Below are 22,110 nucleotides of genomic sequence, written 5' to 3'. Positions count from 1 at the left end.
AAACATAATTTCTTATTAGTGTTTCTAGAAGTTTATATATATTTAACGGAGCGTTTTGGATTCCTAAATTGTGTAATTAAAGCACTAAACTATGTCTATGTACTTAAAATGAATCTAAACATCTATCTAAAGGAGTTATGGTCATTGTGTAATCAATTGAGATAAACAAAATGCATAATGTTAACAAGTTATGAAGTGTTGAGTAAATGTGTAAGATAAGGTGTCTTGAGCAACATTTCTATTACTATCATGTCTAAATAAAAACAAATTCGTAAAACATCTCGAGGATTATAGCAGGGATTTGGAATTGAATTGGAGAGAGTTATAAAAGGGGAGGAATGGATTTTGTTCTGTGCCTTGTGTCACTTTTTCCCACTTGTTCCTGGTGAATCTGAAACATGAAATCTGGACCCAATAAGCCCCATCCAGTTTAGCAGGTTCATTCTGGACCCAAGACCACTTTTTCTAGCCCGGCAACAGATACGATCACATATCCAATAGACAGCCTAGTCCATGTTTTGGAAAATGTTTAGTATGCACATCGACCTCATTGCATACCATGATAGACAATAACTGCTGTAGAATTCCCCTGATTTTCTATGCTTCTATCATGATAGCCAGGCTTCTAGTTATTGTTGGCTACTTGGCTTCATGTTTGCAAGGTTATCTGGGTCCAGGAATCAGAAATTAAAATTTGAAGCTAAACCATTTGGTTCTCTGCAAGATAAATGCAGTGGAACTGTTACAAATTACTCCAGCATAGATTCATCAACATGAGGCAGACAGCTGCAGTTAATATGCTGTCGTGGTTAAGGCAAAGCCTTCACCAAGATGTCCTAGTTAAGATGCTGGATAGCAATGGCTCATTGCCAAGACAAATTTCTTATCAACCCGAACAAAAGAGAGTTGGGGGGCGGAATACAGGTGCTCAAAGCATTTCGTTAAGTAAGTTAACAGGGAATTTTTTTGGAAGCAAATCGCTGTCTTTGTTTTTCCTCAAACCCTAAAAAAGAAAACTTGGAATGCAGGCTTAACTCTTTTTAAAAGGGTGGCCCGTTATTTTACTAAATTAAACCAATGATGAAGCCCAAACTCCAAAATCCAAAATTGCAAAATCCAGCCCACAAATTCGGGGTGGTCACCTCCTTCTCAACCCGATGCTTCCAAATCCTAACCCTAGAATTTTCAATTACGTTCAATTGAGGGTTCGTTCTGCACTCAAAAGCTCAACCTTTCCCTCTAATTTCCCCCCAAAGCCAAAAGCTCCAATTTCAAATTCTTGTTAAACCGAACCAATCAAACACATCAAATTTCTCAAAACCAAAACCCCCCCGAAAAAGAAAACTTAAAAAGGAAAATGGACGATATCGATGACGATTCTAGATGCCCAACCAAACCCTACTTTTTTAATCGCCTAAAACACCCTCAATATCCACGTTCGATTAGAACTCGCCACGTATACAACTACCGACCAGAAGAAGAAGACGGTGAAGAAGAAAACGACGACGTAGAGGACGATAACGACAATGACCCAGATGTTTATTACCGTCGTTTTAAAGAAAGCGAGCGTTTTGAAAGGTACCCAAAGCGGCAAAAGTTGAGAACGTCAGCTCCCAGCTACCAATTCGCGGCCGATCACAGAGATAGCTTCACAAACACCTATGATTGGACCCAGCAAGAAATTTATGTTTTGTTAGAAGTTTGGGGAGATAGGTTTCTACAATTGGGAAGGAGGAGTTTGAGGGGTGAAGATTGGGTTGATGTAGCTGAGAAAGTTAGTGATGCTTTAAAAAGTGAGAAAAATGAAGGGCAATGTAGGCGAATGATTGATGGGCTGAAGAGGAAGTTTAAGAAAGAGAAGTTGAAAGCTGAAAGTATGGGGTTGAATTCGAGTAAATGGGTGTTTTTTAGGAAAATGGAGATGCTAATGGGGTTGGGTTCTTCATTTAGGCAACCAGAATCAGGGTTGGCTTGTGGAGTGGATTCAGGGGAGTTTGTTTTCATGAATACGCAGGTTTATTTGGATAGGTCTAATGGTTTTGATGAGATGAGGGATAGTCCTGCAGAGTCAGAGATGGTGGAGGATGATGAAGAAGAGGAGGATGGAGGGTCGAGGATGAGAATGGAAGGGAATGATGAGCATTCAATGAGGATGTTGGCGGATTCAGTACAGAGGTTTGGGAAGATATATGAGAAGATTGAGAGTAGTAAGGGGGAGCATATGAAGGAGTTGGAGAAGATGAGGATGGATTTTCAGAAGGAGTTGGAGGTGCAGAAGAAGCAGATTTTGGAGAGGGCACAAGCAGAGATTGCAAAAATAAAGGAAGAGGATGATGCTGATGATGAGGAGGAGAGTGATGACGATGATGAGGACAATGACAATTCCACAGAAAATATCAGCGAATAGGTTTTTTGGTGTGTACTTATTGTGTATATTTGTTTTTGTAGTTGACATATCAAAGTGCTTGCTGTAATTATAGACCATTTAATGTTGGAGATTCTGTTTCATTTGTTTCTCCCGTTCATATTTGTTAATTATCGCTTTGTCTTGATTTGTTAGTTTTTCTTTGGAGAAATACCAAAATAGGGAAAATTCATAGCATACCTTTTTTACCTAAAAGTATAACTAATATTTGCTTTTTTTAACTGAATTTCCTTTGTTTGGATTGACACTCAACACTGCTCTTTCCTGATAGCAGAGGATTCATTTGTTACTAGTAGATAGAATTATGAAGCTTTTCTAGTGGTTTTCTTTATTGAGAAATCAAGTTTGAATGTAGCTTAATAGTGGACTGGATTCACCTTAAGCTGATCGGCCTGCTGTACATTACCAATCATTATAACTGAGTGCCAGTCCGTAACCTGTACAGGAATTTGCAGAGTAGAGTAGACGTTTAGGCAAGTGAAAACAGTATTGAGTTTGAGCCAAAGGCCTAGCTTTTATTGTTACCAATACATCTTGCTTTTAAATCTTAATATAAGGAATAGATTAGGTGTCTAGATGGTAAAAATCTAGTTGAAATTGAAATGAATAGGAAGCTTATATTAATAGTCCCATAAAACTACACCTCGGCCTTGAATTCTTCTCTTTTTTTCCTGTTTGTGTGAAATAGACTAGTACTTATCCTATTGACTCTTCAGTATTTCTGAACAATTTTTTGATTTGCCATGTGAAAGAAACAATTATAGTGTGGTGATTGGTGATATGCACTCTTTTCCTCTTGGGCATTTTGTGTGTTCAACTCTCAGTTCTTTTTTATTTCATCCTTTTCTAAATAAGTATGTGCTTGGCATAATGGTATCTTTTTCTTTACTTATTTTCGACTGCTGCATTTGGCTTATCATTTTCAGTGTTTGGTGATATAGAATCCGTTATAATCATAGAAAATAGAATCTGTCATAATTAGTTCTATGATGTATTTAGATTCATGGTTGTGGACCATCTTTTAGTTTTCAGAATTGAATCCCTTGGTGGAAATTTTAATGGCCATATAAAAATATGTATCTGTCAAATTTTTGTTATATTTTGCTATAAATTAATATATGGAATCATCATACTAAATTGAAGTCCTGCTTAATTTCCGACATTCTAAATGTGGTGTTATTGTCAAAACCCCTTTCCATTTTTAACCTTTGGATTTCTGCTGTTTTCAGCTTTTGAAATTTTGTAAAGGACGATTACATCTGAAGCTGCCACAAGTGCGGTTGACAGAGGACACCGTGCTCGCTACTTGTTAGATGACTTGCAGAAGTTGAAGGTATCATATACGATGGATGTTTTGTATTTACAATCTAATAAACCTATGTTCAATTAGTTTAACTTTCATCATCTTCCTATGTTGCCCTTTGAATTTATCGGGCTCATTTGGCAGCTTTACAGTGGCTCCTTAGAAGTTTTCAGGTCAAGCAAATGTATGTAGATTTTTCCTTTTCAGTATCCTGTTTTCTAGTGTTATCCTGGAACATTATCCTTGGCTTTCCACTTTTTTTCTAAAATTCAGTTCGATAATTTGTTTCTGAATTTCGGACATATTTCATGACGTTTCCTGCTTAATTATTGTCTTGCAAATTAAGATATGTAGCTTGTACATTGGCAAGCTAGGATGGAACATTGATATTCCCAATTAAGCTGCAGATGAAAGCATGGTGATATTTGAAGGTAGTTTACGGCAGATTGGAAGCCACTTAGGTGAATTTCTGGTCAGGGATGCATCTCTGGTTGAGTTCTCTTTGGAATCTGGCTTAGAAATGACCAGATGCGATTGAGCCTTTGAGGTCCTATAAGTTTAGAGAACACTTAATATCAGATTTGGTTTTGATTTGTTGAGTTTTAATCGACCAAAATGCACGCTGATGAAGGGTTGTTTGATGCTTCTGAAATGTATTAATTGCTTATAATTAATAACCCAGAACGACTGCTTAAAGAAGTTCTGTATCAGAACATTTTCTTCTCAAGATTTACATGCATAATAGAATACAACGTTCATGACCGTTTCAAAAACAAGTGCCAAAGAGTACATGGATATCAAGACTGGTATTTCCCACATACAGATGCCCATGCACATTCTCAATTCAAATAAACATTCAACTAGCCTAAAGCCCATGTTACTTAACAAAGCCATAACTAAGGCTGTTTGCCGTCTTCCTTCCATAAGATTTTTAGCTTTCCATAGTGAATCAAGTCCGTAACATTCACTCTCCAACACTGATATAACGTTTGCCATGTTTCCCACGACCATTAAATGTGCAAAAATTACGCAGAAAGGTATGCCTAGGAACCCTAGAACACCCCAGAATCCTAATGCTGTTGAGCAGATTCCCAACGCGTACAGTATCTTTGGTGCTGCTGCTAAACCAACAACCAACACTCCAAAGAGGCCAAGTGTGATAAGGAGCTCCCAGAATCTTGTGTGGAGAAGCTTAATCCAAGCCAAACCGCTTCTCATTAGTAGCCTTCTTCCATCAAGATTTATTCCATTGTAACCGTCAGAAACAGCTTGGACTGTGGCAGCTCTTCCGAGGAGGGAGAAGGTGATGGAAGAAGGGAAGCAAATGACGATGTGAACTACTGTTTTGGATACTAAATTGGGCAGGAGATGTCCAAATAAATGATCTGTGATTGAGATAGTTAAGGAAGGAATGTGGAGGAAATGGTGATTGAGAAAATGTGATAAGAAAAGAGAAATCGGAAGCGGTGAGAAGAAGAAGATGGAGATAGAATGAAAATGAGTAGAATGAAGAAGGATTATCCTGATGGATTCTCTAAAAATCTCGGCTGTGTTCATGAGATAGGTGGACTCAAGAACTTGTGCTGTTCTTCTTGGCATTGTGTAAAAGAGCAAGAACATAGATGGCTGAGTGGATGTGAGAATTTACATAAATGAGAGTCTTTTGAGGGGTAGGATCTGGGTTGCTGTTTGCTTGCGTGCAAATTTATCATGATTGAGTAGGTTTGTAGGTCGGTTATATCGTACTCACAAAAAGTCTATGAAAATTGGTTTGGCTCTTATGGTAATTCTTTTAACTGCTTTTGATCAAAAGGATGTGGGAAATAGTGCGGGAGGTTTGATGTTTTCTGAAGAGACCTAATCTGCTACTTCCAGGATCATTGAAAGTTGTACTGCCCCTGCTGCAGATTATGGAACTTTGCCTTCGTATTTGCTGATATATAGTTTCCAAAAACTATGATTGGTAAATTTCTGTTGTTTTCGAGCTCTGAAAGGACCTCCAATATGATTTGGCTGGTGGTTGTCTAGTAAATTATTGCTTTGGTCTTAAGAAGATAGAGAGCAAGAAAGACATTTATTGTGGGGTCAAAGAGAGCGGTTAAGGTGATTAGAAAGACTTCATAATTTTGCCCTGTTGTAATGAGCTTCTGTAATGATGTGGGAAAGAGCTCACGTCTGAACTATATGGAAAAGGGGAAGGAAAATTAATGTCAAGTTGGGATTTAAGTTTTATCAACTTGAAAACAAAGGCAATTAGACATGTGAGCGTGGGCCAATGCAGGACAAAAGCTAAATGATTAAATGTCAAACGTTCAACCTATGCTGTATCAGAGAATGGTAATTGTAGAAGAATGCGACCCCAAGAAAAACAAAAGAGGGGAAGCATAGGAAAGCAAGAAAGAAAGAAAAGCCAGATCCCTCACTACATGTTTGCTACCTGATGGAGCTTGAAACCAACCTTACTACTATTCCACTTTGTTCATAATTCATCAGGAAACAGCTCCTCCTTGAGTGAAGGAGCTATCCATTGTATCTGAATGTAGGTAATTTCCCATAGATCATCACCATCCTTGGGCACTAAAATCTCTTTCTCTTGCATGTTTCTGATCATCTTCCTCAACAGGTCTGGCACAACTTCCTGCAAATTTGTTTCACCATATTCTCCCAAGTCAGCTTTCATACATGTATCCATTCGTCTGAGAATGCCTAACCAGAAAGTCCTAAACCCCGGATTCTCTGCAATCACTTTTAGGTATTGTAAGTACACATCTGTCAAGAGCTCCATTGAAATCTTAAGAGTCCCTTCCATACTTCTCATCTCCCTTTCTGCATTTTCACGCCTCGAATATTCAATCATCTTTTCATGCTGATCATCAACCATTGCAAATATGACAAGGTTAAAGCAGTTGATACAACTGGTCGACGAAAATTCCAGTTCTTCAGCCAATTGAAAGCCTCTCTTAAGAGATGCAACTGCACAGTTTCTTATCTCTTCTCGCCGTGCTAAGCTGCTCTTTCTAAGGGCTTCCCCTAGTTTGATAAATAAATTCACGGTAAAGTTACTAGACCCTATGGCTTTTGAGTTATCCTCCCATGAAGAAGTACTAGTATTGCTTGCAACACTATAACTACTTCCTGGATCCGAGTGAGCAGTTTTATACCATTGGATTAGCCAATTCACTGAATCTGACATTAGATCAAGGATCTTCAAGTTCTTCTCAACAGGACTGTTCCTAAGGGCAATAAAACCAAATGCACAATCAATACAGAAGGCATAATTTATCCGTGATATATGGAAGGCATCAGACATCAACATGATGAAAGTCTCGACTGCCTGATCATAGGTTTCTGGGTGTCGGCCTGCGACTTGTAGCAAATGAAGGGTTGATTTCCATCCCAGTTGAGTCTGCAAATTTGCTGGGTATTCTATGAGAATCTTGCTCACTGACTGTATTATGTACTCACAACACATGTCAAGAACTTCTTTATCTAACATCAAATTTATGGACTTAAAAATGAGCTCCTCTGGAATTTTATCTACTTGGTATGAAGCTAGAAGCTTGAGACAGACTTTGAAAAGGCCTACCATGGCTTTTTCTGCAAATGGGATCGGGGAAAATAGAGGAAGTTGAGCGACTGCTAGCAAATAATCATGGAAAGAAGGCCAATACACCTGGAACCTGTGAATGTTGGACAAAGAAATGGCGATGATCAAATCCCAACAGAAGCCAGCAGTTTCTTCTTCTTCAATTGGTGTGCTAAACTTTTGGCCTTTACCAGCAGCTGCAAATATCAGAGAACGCCCAAGATTCAGCAATGCCTCAATAGGCAAGTTAGAACTGTTTCCAAATATACTCCCGATTCGGCACTGTTTGATAATCTTCAGATTCTGTTCAAATTCACTCATGCCCAGAGATATCGACTCTTCCATGCTATCTATTGATAGAAAATGAGAGAATCGACTAACCATGCCCGAAGTCTGGCGCTTGGAGAATTTAGGATCATGATTAGGAAAAATTACTCCTGACTCAGACTTGAAGGCTTCTGTGGCATCAGATGAAGAAGTGGACGCAACATCAAATTCAATCACAGATTGGGGAAGTAGCTTAATCCTTTTGAGTTTCAACAGGCAGTCTACAATGTTTCTCCAACCCCCTCTAATTGACTCTCCGAAATTGTTTGCTATAGTAAAAACTGCAAGAGTAGCCATTCTTGGTTTCATATCATTGCTGAATGCAAACAAGGTTTCTTCTGCAGAAGCATAAGGGTTTAAAAGTGTTGTAAATCTGCAGAACGAGGCAACCAGCTCATCCAGCGTGTCTGCCAGTCCAAACTGAGCTATCGTAGCTACAGAAATCAGTCCTTCAATGCATTCATGGAGCATTTCATCTTCATCAGCATGCTCAAAGAATGCAGAAAGAGCCGCAATTGTTGGGCCAGCAACACAAGCAAACATATCTCTTCCCAGACGACGATCAAAATCACAAAGGACATATGATTGCATTAATTTGGCTCGGTTCATCAACTCAACCCATCTGCTTGGGTTCATTTCTACTGCACCAGATTGACCAAAGAGCGTGATTGCATGGTTTGAGATGGAGTCAAAAAGCTCGGAGAGGTATTCTCTAGGGAGATCCTGCCCTCCATTAATTAATCTATTGTTCCTTATAAACTCTTCCTCTGTCATCTTTTTCTTGACTTGTGGATTGTGTTGATCGGTATTGAGCATAATGAGAGAATAGCAAAGAACGAACACCGAATCCTTAGCCACAAAAATATCCGAGGATTGCTGATCAAAAAATCTCTCTGAGAAAACTTCTAGTATTCTCTGAATTTTCTGGGACTCTCCTGGGAGCCGGAATGTCTCAAGGTAAGTTCGAAGAGCAGAATCAAGAATCATGCCTTTAAATTCAAAGGCTCCTGTGAATTCTTTAAGAACTTCAAGGTGGAACTCATCAGGGTCCCCAAGATATTCTCCTATCATGTTCTTGTCCAGCCCCGGAGTGAAACGGAAGAAGAAAGCAAAAGCTTTTGGATTTGGAGGATCAGACACCAACTGACAATGTTTCAAGTACTCCAAGCCTTTCTTTTCATCTCGATTATAATGGTTCCCAGCAATCAATATCTTCTTCTTTTGTGCTTTCCTTACCCTTATATACTCCACCCAAGTTGCTAAATCGTCTTTTGGTTTATCTACCCAAAAGGGTCTATACTCGGTAATTTCGATGGGGTATGGCTCTGAGGTGCTTGAATCATCTTCTTTGTCAATGTTATCAGAAATGTTGTGAATCATGATAACCAGTCCTTCAAAAGCTTGGACTTGCAAAGTTGTCATAGGACCAGTCCCTGGAAAGGCGTGCTTGCACAGCAATTTCACGACCTCCTCAAATAAATTTCGGCAAATGGGGTCACAATCATAGTTTACATAAGCTTCAATTACAAACGTTGGTTGCCTGAAGAAATTTATAATTCCTTCCAGTGCCACCTCCTGAAGTTGCAAAGAAGCTCCTAGAGCTGCAACTTTCAACAACACGTACGAGAAGAAAGCCTCTAGTTGAAGGCGTATGAACCTGCAAAAAGCAAAATAACAACTTGATTCCAGTTTCATTGCTTTTGATGACAAAAAAAAAATCGGTTCAGAATTCTGATTTAAATCCCTTTAAATCAAACCTGCGAAGGAAGTGATAGATATTCAAGACGGTACTGCAAATCATGGAAAGCACAAGTGGGCTCGAACAAGTCCCATAATGGATCAAATGGTGAAATAAATCATCCTGGATCATCCTCAAAAGCTTTGGATGCTTTCCAATTCCATCACCACTCAATTCTATAGCACAATTAATCAAAACCAAAGCGAAAAGTTGAACATCTTCGTCAACCGTATGCCATGTTGAACCGTCGTTCTCCACAACTTCCACCACATTCAGCAAAGAACATAAAAACTGAAAAATATCAACCGCACAACGTGTTCCATACCCTGGATTTTCATCTATGTCTTCAGTTTCAGATTCTGAATTCTCCCCTTCGTTATCCCCAGCGTCAGGTAATCGCAAAAAGATGATCTGAATCAACTCATGCATCGTATACCGCGCGCTGCGTTGAAGCAAATCTCCTCTGGTTACAGATTGTTGAACAACCTGAAAACAAGTATTGACAATAGTACAAACCGCCTGATCCGTGAGCAAAACTGAAGCATCATGTCTCAGGATCCCTGTCAAAACCTGTAAAATCTTCATCATGACAGCATCCTCAGAAACCGGGTCTGTTTTCTCCAGGCGACAGCTTGTGATCCCAGAAACAACAAAATTTATAGCTTCTTTTGCACCAGGGGTTTTCTCATCGAATATTTCGAGTTTAAGAATCTTCAAAATTGCCGACAGGGCCACTCCCGTGGCTGCAGCTGGAATGTCATCACTTTGTATAACATCAAGGAATGGGGAGAGATATATACAAGGATCGGTGGTTCGCCATTCTTGATGGGGATTGAAAATGAGACCCCGCAAGGATTTTAAGGATTGTTGAATTGAAGAGTCATAATGCTCTTCCTGGGGAGAGATGAATTGAGCGGTGGGGTCTATGGGCCGCCTGATCACGGCTAGGACAGCCCCTACCTCGGTGTTCAACATGCAAGAGAGTCCTAGCTCTTTCCTTCTGGATTTGCCCGTGTCTTTCTTCTTCTCACCGCATGACGGGCACCTGTTTTGTTCTTCTTCCATTTTTGGGTTCAAACCAACTTCAAGAAACGGTTAAGAATGGAAGTTTTAGATCGTGCAATGACCATTTGTTTTTTTTTTTTTAATTTTTTGAATTTCAGTGTGGAAATGGAGTGTTTTTCTTGTGATTACTGAGAAAAGTGAGGGGCATGGAACGTGGAAGAAAGAAGTTAATTCATTCAAAAAAGTTTGGAAGGAAGGTAGCCGGATTGTTTGCTAAACTAGAGGTTAATGAAAATACTTTGTTAATCAAGAGCATTAGTAAATTTGTATGGTTAAGGCTAAATATTTGAAGACTTCCACCACTAATATCTCCTTGTTTTGTTCAATTCTATTGGCTAAAAATTGGTCTGAGAAATCATCAAACGGTTTTGAGTTAGAACTCATGCATTGCCCACAGTACCTACGTCCGTGGAAGTAGATAAATATTGGTTTGTTTTTTACATCTCATGTCTCCCTCTTTCTTCTGTGTTTTTTCTCCCTCAGAGTGTCAAACTTTAATCCCTCTTTCATCATATTCTGCCGTATCTATGGAACCATTTCCAACCTCCCCTCAAGAGACGGTAAGAAAGGGGATGAAAAATTGACAGCTTCCTCCACCAACTAGACGATTCTCCCTCCGAGCATTCACTGATTAACAACCCCTCGATGAAATATACAAAATTAACAACTATCAGCCCTGCCCTAGAAGATTGAAACCCCAACCCTAGAAAATGATTGTCAGAGTCTATTTTCTATCTACGAGCATACTTCTCAATTTTCATGGCTAATAACGTTCTGATAAAGATAAATTAAATATTAGTTTCAACATATCCATTTGGCATGGTATAGTAGGGAACAACAAAATTAAATTATCGAGATTTTAGATTTCATTTCAATGTATAACAATAAAAAAAGGAGAATTTATTGTATTTTTTTATTTAATTTTATTGAGAATCTGACTTTGAATTCGTATATAATAATCCTGCCATTTAGAGAAAATATTTAGTACTCCTTTGAACAAAACCATATTGATGTCATCATGTCAGGGTACATAGCTTTTTATTAAAAAAGAAAAAAAAATTACGACATGGACAATGACTCATTGATTAGATGGATATAACTATATGAAAATTTTTTTAAAAAAAAATTAAAAATAATGAAAATTTTCTTAGTAAATGATAACTCAATTTAACAATTTGAAATATAATCAAAAGTCGGTGAAACACAAACTCACTTATGGAAATATTATTATATAATTAAAGTAAGTATAGTAAACTAAATCCATTCAGGATACGGCAAAAACATTTTTGGCTGAATTTCCTGCAATTTGTTTGCATATTTTTGTAAACAATGCATCAACTTTCAACTAGAATTGACATGACGAGTTGAAGCCTAATTCCGTTGGGCAATTCCATCCTTTCATTAAGGAAAATAGAGCATCATCAACTAGACTAGATAACAAGGCATACATCTTGCGGTTCTGTTCGGGACCTCTAACGGTCCTTTCTCAAAGACAACCCAATCAAACGGCCCAGACAGAAAAACGAAGCCAACTAGCCCAATTCCAAAAACTGCATACACAGTAAAGGTACGCATCTTTCCATTTCTGGGAAAGGAAAATTGATATAAAATTACAAAAGAAAAAAAGGATTTTTTTACAATGCAATTTTTCAATTAAATGCTTTCGCTTTTAGCTGGAAGCTCTATATGCATTTTTTAGTTCATGCCACAAGCAAAACAAGGTATCATAAGCATCACCCTCATCCAAGTTACGATTACCAACCTGCGAGACATTTACTAGGGTCTTCAACCACTCTTCATGGAGGGTTGAGAATTCTGATCTCTGTTCACTTGCCCTAAAACTTTCTCCAACGGATCTTTTCATTACTTGTGCAGCCCCTGAGGCAGCGTCCACTACATGTTCCGGAATCCCAGCCATGATTGCAACTAGCAAACCATAGCTCTCTGGGCATGGTCCATTGGTAAGCCGATATAGGAAAACCAGCTCCTGCTCACCTTTAGAACAGCTTTCAGACTTCAATTTAAAGGAACAGGCCATGTGTTGCAGTGTAACGTGTGGATGAGATGCAAACTCCTTAGTGAGGGGATGGTAGTGTGTTGCAAATAATAGCCGACAGTGAACCTTTTCAACAAGATGGCGGAACACCTAGACAACATCAACAGTAGGTTGTTTAAAAGGGGTATGCATACTCAAGCTTTAAAATTCGTAACTAGAAATGGAAGACAAAATGCATTTTCATAAACAAATGGTTAACAAAAAGTAAGCACTTCTTATTAGCCTTCAAGATTATTGCAAAGGAATTGCGGATTATTTTCAGTTCCATCTGGCTAAGATGTTGCCCCTAAAGCTATCAAATAATATTCCTCTACACTATGTGCGTAAGCATAATTTCATTTCCCAAAGATTTGCAACATCATAAATAAAATAGTGAAACTACTTGTTCCTGCCTTTCACAAACATGCATCATCATAAGGGGCACTATTTTTTTCACACGGCTAAGCACAAATAACAAAGCAATATTTATTATCACCATCACTTAAAGCCCAAAAATATTAAAGCTTTCCTAGTTATATCATATGCTTTTACTTATGCAAGTGTCAGTATGTGACCATATGGCTGACCTCGTGTAGAACATAAAAGAAAGAAATATCTCGACTAGAATCATGGCTGTGTCCGGGCATAGTTTAAGATGGGATGAGAAAATTTCATTCGAAGAGTCCAAGATGGCACGGTAATCCTCCTAATACGTGCAAGAGGAGGTAAAGTTGTATTAACTAGGAAAGTTAAGAAATCTCACTGCATATGCAATAGCATATCCATCAAAAGTGCTTGTTCCTCGACCCAGTTCATCAAGAAGAACGAGAGAATCTTGGGTAGCATTTTGAAGAACTGATGCTGTTTCCGTGCACTCCACGAGGAAGGTACCTACAAAAGTTGGTTGCATAATCAAAATCTATAACTGAAAAAGCACATGCAGTACATACTCGTATGTAAGGGTATCCGCACATTGAGGAACATGCTTGTAACTGTTTGTGCAATCCTGACATTAACTTATGTTGAATTAATTGAGGTATTCAGCAATGGAACTATTTATTAACCACAGTTTGGAAAGACAAATTTACAAGTTTGAAAATTCCAACAGTTAACTATATAAGAATCAAACATGTCCACAACTTCCAACTCCCACTTCAGTTTGAAAAAAAATAGCTTCATGAACCAAGCATATTAATTAGGAAGACAAAGCCAACTTTGGACCACAAGAAAGTCAATGAACTCAACTAACTGTTGGTTTGTAATGTAAACTTACTCTCGCCAGTCATGATTCGATCAGTAGCACCAAGCCTCGTAAAGATTATGTCCACAAGAGAGAGAACACATGTCTCGCAGGGTACATAACTGCCCAGCTGCATATCAAAACATTAACATGTATGAAACATAGTGGCAGTGGGTGAGACTAATATAAAAACATACTTATCACCGGCAACCTATGAAAGCAAGTATTTAATACCAGCTCTTAGGGACCAAAGAGAAACAAACCTGGGCCAGTATAACAGCCAGACAAGTAGCTCGTAAGAGAGTCGATTTTCCACCCATATTTGGTCCAGTCAATAGCAAAGCACGGGGATGATAGGCATTTACATCCTCACCCACGAAAATGTCATTTGGGACAGGCAGTCCCCCATTCTCCCCAAGGGCAAACGGATGCCAAAGCCCTTTAATTTTAAGTATTGGTCCTCCTGTTTCTTGGTTCAAAGTTACAGTTTTTGATTGTGGCAACACAAGAGGCCTTGCCATAGCCCCAAATGAAAGACTTGCAGTTACTGCAAAAGATCTTAGTACATCAATGCAGTTTAGGGCATGAATGACTTGAGACCATTGAGCGGCTTTTTCAATAAATAATTCAATCAGTATAGAAAGCGTTTCAGCATCCGTATCTGTTAAATCATGGTTCTGGTAGAGATAATGTCAGTTATGTACCCAGAGCGCCAAAACAAGAAACTAAAATCGTTGCTGAAATCTAATCTGTTTACTAGAAAGAATGTCCTGTGACTTGTGACTTTTCTTTGGCAATAAATTTACCACCCAAACAGTTTTAATAGCTACATGTCATGCCACCAGGCCAAAAAATGACACGTCATTCAACCTGTTCAATTGTTCACACAAGTTAACAGTGCGTGTTGGTTACACTCCATTTCCGTGGGGATTTTATCTTGATGTGGAAAATCTCAAAAAGATGAAATTCTGATTTGGAATAAATAAAATGTCTGATCCTAACATAAGCAATGCCTGAAGGTTAGATCCTGATTTGAGCAATTAGCCTTTGGTCAGCTAGCACTGCCACATGAACAGATAGAGGAGGGCCCTTTTTAACATCAATAATCCTCTTATATCTTGTATCTATTTGGAATTTAATATTCCTTTTTTAAAAAAAAAAATGGAACATCTAATTCCCATATATAAAATGCAGATTTCTAAGACAAATATAAGCCTACAGCAACTTATTTGGCCAAAGCAATGCCTACCCTAAGAGATTAAGAGTCCAAGAAAAATAAAAACTAAAAGGACAGTGAAGCTTAATAAAATGTACTTTCTCAGAGTAATACATAACAAGAAAACAGACCTGGTAATTTGGGAAGTCACTATCTATGGCTGCTTCAAATTGACCAAGGAATTCATCAAGCCCATTAGTGCCACTTAGCATTGGAAGCTTAAAAACTTTTGATAATAGAGATACCACATCTGCATCCTTTTGTAATAGTTTTAACAAATCCATTCCAATCCTGAGACCTTTGACAAGAGTCCCAAAAGCTTTCACCTGTACCACAACAGAACAAATCTATCATGATCTTTAGAAAAGAAGTGATGGAAAGTCCGTGACTAAAAGACCAGAAGAGCAACAAGTTAACTTAAGATCTCAACATCTTCCTTGTTTTACATGGAACCCATCACTGAAAAACAAAATAAAAGAGCCCGAACTATTCTTGCCAAAATTTTGAGGAATAGTTTTGAGTCAACCATGCAACTATACAAATATTAACAATGAAGGAGACACGTTCCTAAAGATTGTTTTCCAGAACATGCAAACAGTATGAAACAATTAGCATTTACTTTCCAAGCTACTTCACCCAGACAAAGCTATAGGAGTCTACCATTAAAAGAAAGGAGAGTTACCAGTTGTTTCAATACTTTTTTGCCTATCATGGGAAGAACAAGAGAAGCTGATGATTGAATGCTAGCCTTAACACGTCCAATTAGCCTTTCTAAGTCTGGAAGTTTGCGAAGATATTGAGCAATGAGTAACATTTTTTCTGAATGTGACATTAATTCTTCAACCACATCTAGCCTGTTGTTAATGCTGTCAACATCTTTCAGAGGATGGCAAATCCAGCTCCTCAAAAGCCGCTTACCAGATGAGGTCACACAGTAATCAAGATACTTGTACAATGTACCTGAAAATAGAATAATCTTAAGGATTACAAAAATGCCTGTCAGAAATTTTGCTTAAAGCTAAAGAGATTCACCACTTGCCTGAAGAACCACCATCGGCACTATTATTGAAAATCTCAAGATTTACAAGTGTCTGTCCATCAATTCTGAGGCAACCTTGGTAAACTTGGTAGGGTAAAACCTCTCCACTCCTTAAAATGTCATCCAGCTGCATGAAAGAGCAATTTATCAATAATATAAACAGATAGAAAATTGTGCATATTTACATGCTTACATAAATGCTAGTCTGCAAGCCTACCATCAATCGTGATAGATGACTGACTAATCCACCAAGTGCACACAATGCAACATCAGGGTGCATTACACCATCAAGAGCATTAATATATGAATTAAGTGACCCTTTAAAGTACCCATTTGACTGAATCATATTTCTAACTTCAGAGGCATCCAAAAAATCAGTGACCGAAAGTGCAGGACTCAGTTGAACTGCTGTAGATCCTACAAGATAAACCAAAATGAGTACCCAACATGACTCACCATGATTAATATAGTTTTGTCAAGCATTTTCAGCTACCTGATTCTTCAAAAATAGAGAATCTAAATGAAAATATGCAACAAGCAAGGCTGATTTATGACATTTCAATTATAAAGTTGCAGATTGTCCAGAAAAGAAAGAGACAGAGGGAGAAAGTAGGACGCTTTTTTATCATCATTATAATGCACATGGCTCATCAAACATAAATTCAGCTTTATCATATGAACTGCTTTCTTGATTAAACCAATGGATTACAGGCTTGAGAATCTAATAGGAAAACAGAAAAAACTTATGAATCCAAGAATTACTCATTTCTGAATCACAAAATACTAGCTCTTAGTGAAAGAAATACTCAAATAAAGATTGACATGTATACATACATATATAGGGAGTCATACTGATTCTGCTAATCAGAAAGTTGATAGAATGCTCACCAGTAAATGAGTACTTTTTGAGTGCTTTATGGGCTTCTCTGGGCAGCCCTGAAATAATTGAATATATACTTCTAATTATGAGGCAAAACTTTTATCAAAACTAGCCTTCAAGAGAAGCAAACAAGGGGAGTGAAATGAGAAAGTTCACCTGCACTTTCATATACGACTTCCTTAGGAGACACCTAAAATCAAATTCCAACCAGCACATTAGAGCTTAATTTTCCAAAAATATTAAAAAAAAATTGCAGGAAAATAAAGAACCTACTTGCATCAATAGAGCTCCCAGAGCAGAACAAGTACTATCATCGCTGATGGAACCAACCCAAAATTTTAAAGCAGCACAATCAACAAAAGCAAACCCATAGACAGTTGAACCTTTCTCCACTCCATAGTTTCCCTAAGAGCAAAAGCATTAAGCAATCATAATATATTCCAATACATATTCAAATTATAAATTGTAAAGTAATAAATTCTAAAATGGAGATAAACTGCAATAACTTATGAAAATCTACCACATCAACACAGGTAGAAAAGGAGGAAGCATGCATGCATAAAAACATATATATTCATTATACATATACTTGAGTTGACCCTCTGAATCTGACCATTCTACCTCCCCAACCCATAATTACAAAAAAAAAAACACAAAATGAGGAACAGAGATAAAGAGAAAGGAACGATCAATTCAAGGAGTCAAAGAAGGAAAACAAAGTAAAATACATTCATATACAGTGCAGATAAGCTTCAAGAAAACAGCTGAAAACTCGAGCAAGAAAATATCTTATGAGAGATAAACCACATGTTCATTTAGCAGATTCCACCTTTCCAACCCATATCTACAAAATTAAATAAGAAAGAAAAAAGAGGAACAGAGATAAGAGAGGAAAGATCACTGCATGAAGTCAAAGAAGAACATAGTAAAATACATCCATATACAATACAGATAAGCTTCAGGAAAACATCTGAAAATTCAAGCAAGAAAAATGGTATGACAGATAAGCCAGAAATATTCATTCAGCAGACACTGCAAAAATAAAAATCTGAATGCATAAATATGAGCAAAGCCAATACAAACATAAACAGACCTCCTTTATAGCAAGTAGATGAACGGCATCAGGCCCAATGTTACCATCAACTATTGTTGATGGGGTGATTACTTGAACTAATTTTCTTGGAATTACCTGAAAAATCCAATGTTGCTAGTCAAACTACTTAGACAATTACTGAACAAATCCATAGTGTAGAGTTAAAATCATGAAACCACCAAGGAAAGATCAGCACAAGTAGCTGAATGTTTATTCAAGAATCATATGCAGAGAACTTTGGTGGAGAATCCAATTTGATGAAACCATAAAACACCATAACTTTGTGTTACATACCATGTCAACATACATCAAGGCAAAGCATATTTTTGCAGTAGGAAAACTTCATAGTATTTGTCTTCGAAGCAAGACCATACATGTGAGTTTTAATCATATGCAATAATCATGGCACATGAAGGGTGACATATCAAAGATTAGCTAAAGGAAAACAACAAATATATAAGAAAATTTATTTAAATATACATCTCAAACATGCAATAAAAACTTACAGAATTTGCACCCCTAGCTTTTGCTTGCTCAGATGTCTCTAACTGCTCCATACGTCCCACTTTGTATCTTCAGAAAGAACATTAAAATTGAATCACAATATGGTGAATTGAGGAAAGAGAGCAACAATCTAGTACTCAACATTGCACTCACATAGAAGATGACCAAGGACATGGATTATCATTCCTTTCTTGCACTTTCTATAATCAACACCTCTCAATTTCTTCCTCCACATTCCAAAAAGATTAAAACACAACATTCTCATTTCAGAGTTTACACAGTTTTTATTTCAAAGGATTCTACAATGTAGTATACACAGACAAGGAATGATGACAACCAAATCTCCTAATCGTTCTTTAAGACCAAGAAAATTGTTATCTTACCCACGAGCAACCAGCTTTTGAACAGCATCATCAATTCCACTTTCTGATATACCAACCTGACCATAAAGGAAGACACTATTACATCTGCACCGCTGCTTTGAATGGGCATATATGTATGTATATATACATATATACATATACATATACATTTATGTATATAAATACACATATGTGTGTATGTGCGTATTTATACACACACGATTATATATTACCAATACATGAATGAAAATTAAATGACAATCCACCTGGCGGCATTTGCCAACTCCGCTTACTGTCATTTTCCAATCAAGCTCCTTGTGGCCAATTTCAGCATCTATTTCATAGAGCTCATAGAATTTCCCCTGTTAGTGAACATTAAGTTCTTGAATTAGGTAAACCTGATTCACAAAAGAAATTTAAAATTCATAACATACATCAGCAAACTTAACTCCAACTTATAGACACACAAAGGGAGAGCTCGCATAATGCAAAGAGGTTGAAGAATAGAAAATCTAAATGGTGATATTACTCACAACACCCAAATTAATATACACTTGTTCATATTCCCCTATACAAGTAATCCAGTTAAAGGTTCATTTCACATGTTCTAGCATGTGATCCACTCACCAGTGTTCCAAAATAAAGGATGCCAGCATGCATCCCTCTTACAGCCATTAAAAAAATATACACCTTACAAGAAAATTAATTGAGAAAAAGGCAATATGACTAGCATATTATCCAATACCAGCAATTAGCTAATAAAAAAATGAAACTACAATGTGATGAAACAATAACTAACCACTTTAAAGAAGAGAACAACATCCATATATTGGCATTTGACACTCCAATATTGTTTTTGAGACGCTGACATTTTCTTGAGAGCATCCGGAGGTATATAAAGAGTCTTCTTGTCATAAAGGGAATCACCAGGCCTTCTTCTATTAGAATCCTTGATGCGAGAAGGATCAAGCCAATCAAATTTGCTAGCAATATCAGCGACATCCTTATGATTCTTGTTCCCAACATTAGAGTCCTGGAGAAGCTTTACTCTTTTACCAGAATCCAACAAAGAACTATCCTTCTTATCCCCAAACTTAGGTAAGTCACCTTGAATTCGCTTCAGACGAGAAACACCAGGCCGAGTAACAGGTGTTTCTGGCCCGAGATCATCATCAGTCTCAATACTTAAAACTTTGGCCATTTCAGTTGGTTGAGCAGTTAATTCCACTTTAGGCAATTCTTCTATATTAGAAGAGTTGGTACGTGCCCGGTTACTGCGAAGTTAACACAGATTATTAACAAAGGCTATCCTTTGATACTTGATAGTTAAAATTTTAAATTTAAATTTATAAATAAAATTGAATAATATTTGATTGGACCGCCAGTTTTCTTATCCTCCTCAATTCTTTCAAATATTAAAAAGCATGTAAAATTTTGCTTAAAGCAAAGAGAAATAAAAGAGATAAATTCCAGCTGTGGCCAATTATTAACAAAATTAAAAACCCTAGCAGTACGTCTAAATAGTTAATTTAAAAAAAAAAGAACAAATTAATTTAATACGAGTAAAATGAGTCGAAAAAATACCTCTGACTTGCATTTTCTTTGTCGTCAACCCTCACAAACTTGTGCATGATACTAGAAAACATAGAAGAAGAATCTCTGGTCCCGGTATTGGCCGCAAAGCTCGCAGGCAAGACCTTACGTGGCACCTTCTCTGGTGGAGTATCGGTGCCTGTGACTTCCAAAGACGAGCCACAAACGGCGGCCGCATTTTGGTTCTGTTGCTTTGAAGGAAACTGAGAAGCTTCTTGGCCTTTTACCTTTCCGCCGATGCCGTCTTGGCTCGCCGGTGAAGGTTTTTGCAAGAACGAGAGTATCGATTTTTGGCGCTGCATTTTAGATTCTGAGAGAAAGGGAGCTTCGAAGGCGGTAAAGAAAATTAAGGGATACTTTAAGAAGCAAAAATTTGGCGCCAAATTTTGCCCCTTCGAGATCCTTTTAATCTCGAAAACTGAATTTACAGTGTTCTCTGCAGAAGATCTCGACCGTCAGAATTCTACCGCCCAGTCTGAAGCGTCCGATCTATTTCACCTTCGGCCACCTAGGAATCGCACTTTACGTTAGAAGACTCAAACAAATGAACGATCACCACGTCACCAACTCAATGAGATATTTTCCTTTCTGTTTTGGCTTTTTTGAGTTTTTCCTTGGGCATCACTCTAATTACAGTGTTTTTATTATCCACGTCAGCAAAAGAAACAATAAGGAATTGCCATGTCATCAGGATCACAAAGTAAACTTGCGAAGAACCTTCCAGATACTATAAAACCGCCGGAACTTTCCAGAGTCTCAGCCTTTTATATAAACTCCATTGTATCTTTGCAAAATCCAGTGGTTTCGATTTTGTATGATCAAAGGTGTTTTACGTTGTCTTCAACAATGCCGAGCAGATTTGGTGGAGCCGTGACTCAGGACTGGGAGCCCGTGGTGCTACACAAGTCGAAGCCCAAGGCCCAAGAGCTACGCGATCCGAAGGCAGTGAACCAGGCGCTGAGGTCGGGGCCACCGGTCCAGACTATCAAGAAATTCGATGCTGGTTCGAACAAGAAAACCGAGGGGCCGGTGTTGAACCCGAGGAAGCTTGATGAAGGGACGGAACCGGCGGCTATAGACCGGGTCTCGGCGGACGTTAGGCAGGCGATACAGAAGGCGCGGCTGGAGAAGAAGTCAAGCTGAGTTGGCTAAGCTGATAAACGAGCAGCCTAAGGTGGTTCAGGAGTACGAGAATGGGAAGGCGGTGCCGAACCAAGCCGTGCTGGCTAAGATGGAGAGGGTTCTTGGGGTGAAATTGAGGGGGAAGATCGGGAAGTAATGTGAGACAACGTATGTGTCTTGTGCTTTGAACATATATGCGTTTGTTTGTGGTTTGGATTTCAATGATGGAAACCAACTTGTACTAATCGTTGTAAAGTTGTAGAAAAGTGTTCAATTTCCAGTGTTCTTGTGTGAAATTTTCAGCTTTGATCTGTAAATTCATGATGTTCCAGAGTTCCACAAATTAACATCCCCCTTGAAAATCATAATTTCACTCGAAACAAATTAAAATAAGAGGGACTATAAAATATTAAAAGAACTATGAGAGAAGAAATGAAACAGAAAAGACAAAAAAGCAAGCAAGGGAAAAGACAAAAAAAATGAGAAGGGGGACGGTGTGGATGGCTTCACAAAGCGTGCTTCAAGGGGGGCGGGCCAAAATGAGAAATGAACTGTTACAGGAATAGTGTCAAATGTGCGCAA

At 38.0% G+C, this 22,110-nt stretch overlaps 5 protein-coding genes across 5 annotated transcripts; 2 read left to right on the top strand and 3 right to left on the bottom strand.

Moving 5' to 3' along the window:
* Positions 1–1,217: 1,217 nt before the first annotated feature.
* Positions 1,218–4,021, top strand: LOC18588629 (Alcohol dehydrogenase transcription factor Myb/SANT-like family protein). Its single transcript, XM_007013161.3, has 2 exons — positions 1,218–2,415; positions 3,655–4,021. Exon 1 carries the CDS (start codon positions 1,358–1,360, stop codon positions 2,405–2,407), a length of 1,050 nt encoding a protein of 349 aa, XP_007013223.3. The 5' UTR covers positions 1,218–1,357; the 3' UTR covers positions 2,408–2,415; positions 3,655–4,021.
* Positions 4,022–4,358: 337 nt separating this feature from the next.
* LOC148760652 (uncharacterized) lies at positions 4,359–5,434 on the bottom strand. The gene has a single exon (XM_088810174.1). It carries the CDS (start codon positions 5,346–5,348, stop codon positions 4,452–4,454), a length of 897 nt encoding a protein of 298 aa, XP_088666300.1. The 5' UTR covers positions 5,349–5,434; the 3' UTR covers positions 4,359–4,451.
* A 773-nt stretch (positions 5,435–6,207) lies between these two features.
* Positions 6,208–10,444, bottom strand: GNL2 (GNOM-like 2). Its single transcript, XM_018126714.2, has 2 exons — positions 9,399–10,444; positions 6,208–9,298 (listed from the first exon to the last, which is right to left on the bottom strand). Exons 1-2 carry the CDS (start codon positions 10,442–10,444, stop codon positions 6,208–6,210), a joined length of 4,137 nt encoding a protein of 1,378 aa, XP_017982203.2.
* A 1,380-nt stretch (positions 10,445–11,824) lies between these two features.
* MSH7 (MUTS homolog 7) lies at positions 11,825–21,105 on the bottom strand. Its single transcript, XM_007013155.3, has 17 exons — positions 20,398–21,105; positions 19,613–20,087; positions 19,080–19,175; positions 18,835–18,890; positions 18,454–18,520; positions 17,948–18,043; positions 17,128–17,259; positions 17,011–17,044; positions 16,863–16,910; positions 16,192–16,391; positions 15,975–16,101; positions 15,618–15,895; positions 15,067–15,261; positions 13,983–14,396; positions 13,753–13,849; positions 13,243–13,370; positions 11,825–12,590 (listed from the first exon to the last, which is right to left on the bottom strand). The coding sequence occupies exons 1-17, from the start codon at positions 20,706–20,708 to the stop codon at positions 12,114–12,116; spliced, it is 3,231 nt and encodes a 1,076-aa protein (XP_007013217.3). The 5' UTR covers positions 20,709–21,105; the 3' UTR covers positions 11,825–12,113.
* A 66-nt stretch (positions 21,106–21,171) lies between these two features.
* MBF1C (multiprotein bridging factor 1C) lies at positions 21,172–21,824 on the top strand. The gene is given in 2 exon segments (XM_007013154.3): positions 21,172–21,539; positions 21,541–21,824. Coding segments are annotated over 2 exon segments (432 nt in total). The 5' UTR covers positions 21,172–21,252; the 3' UTR covers positions 21,686–21,824.
* The last annotated feature ends 286 nt before the right edge of the window (positions 21,825–22,110 follow it).

Source organism: Theobroma cacao, chromosome 9, assembly GCF_053813885.1.
Source record: "Theobroma cacao isolate CCN51 chromosome 9, ASM5381388v1, whole genome shotgun sequence".
NCBI classification, from domain to species: domain Eukaryota; kingdom Viridiplantae; phylum Streptophyta; class Magnoliopsida; order Malvales; family Malvaceae; genus Theobroma; species Theobroma cacao.
The sequence above is the reverse complement of the archived record's forward strand: the minus strand, read 5'-3'. Positions and strand labels throughout refer to the sequence as shown.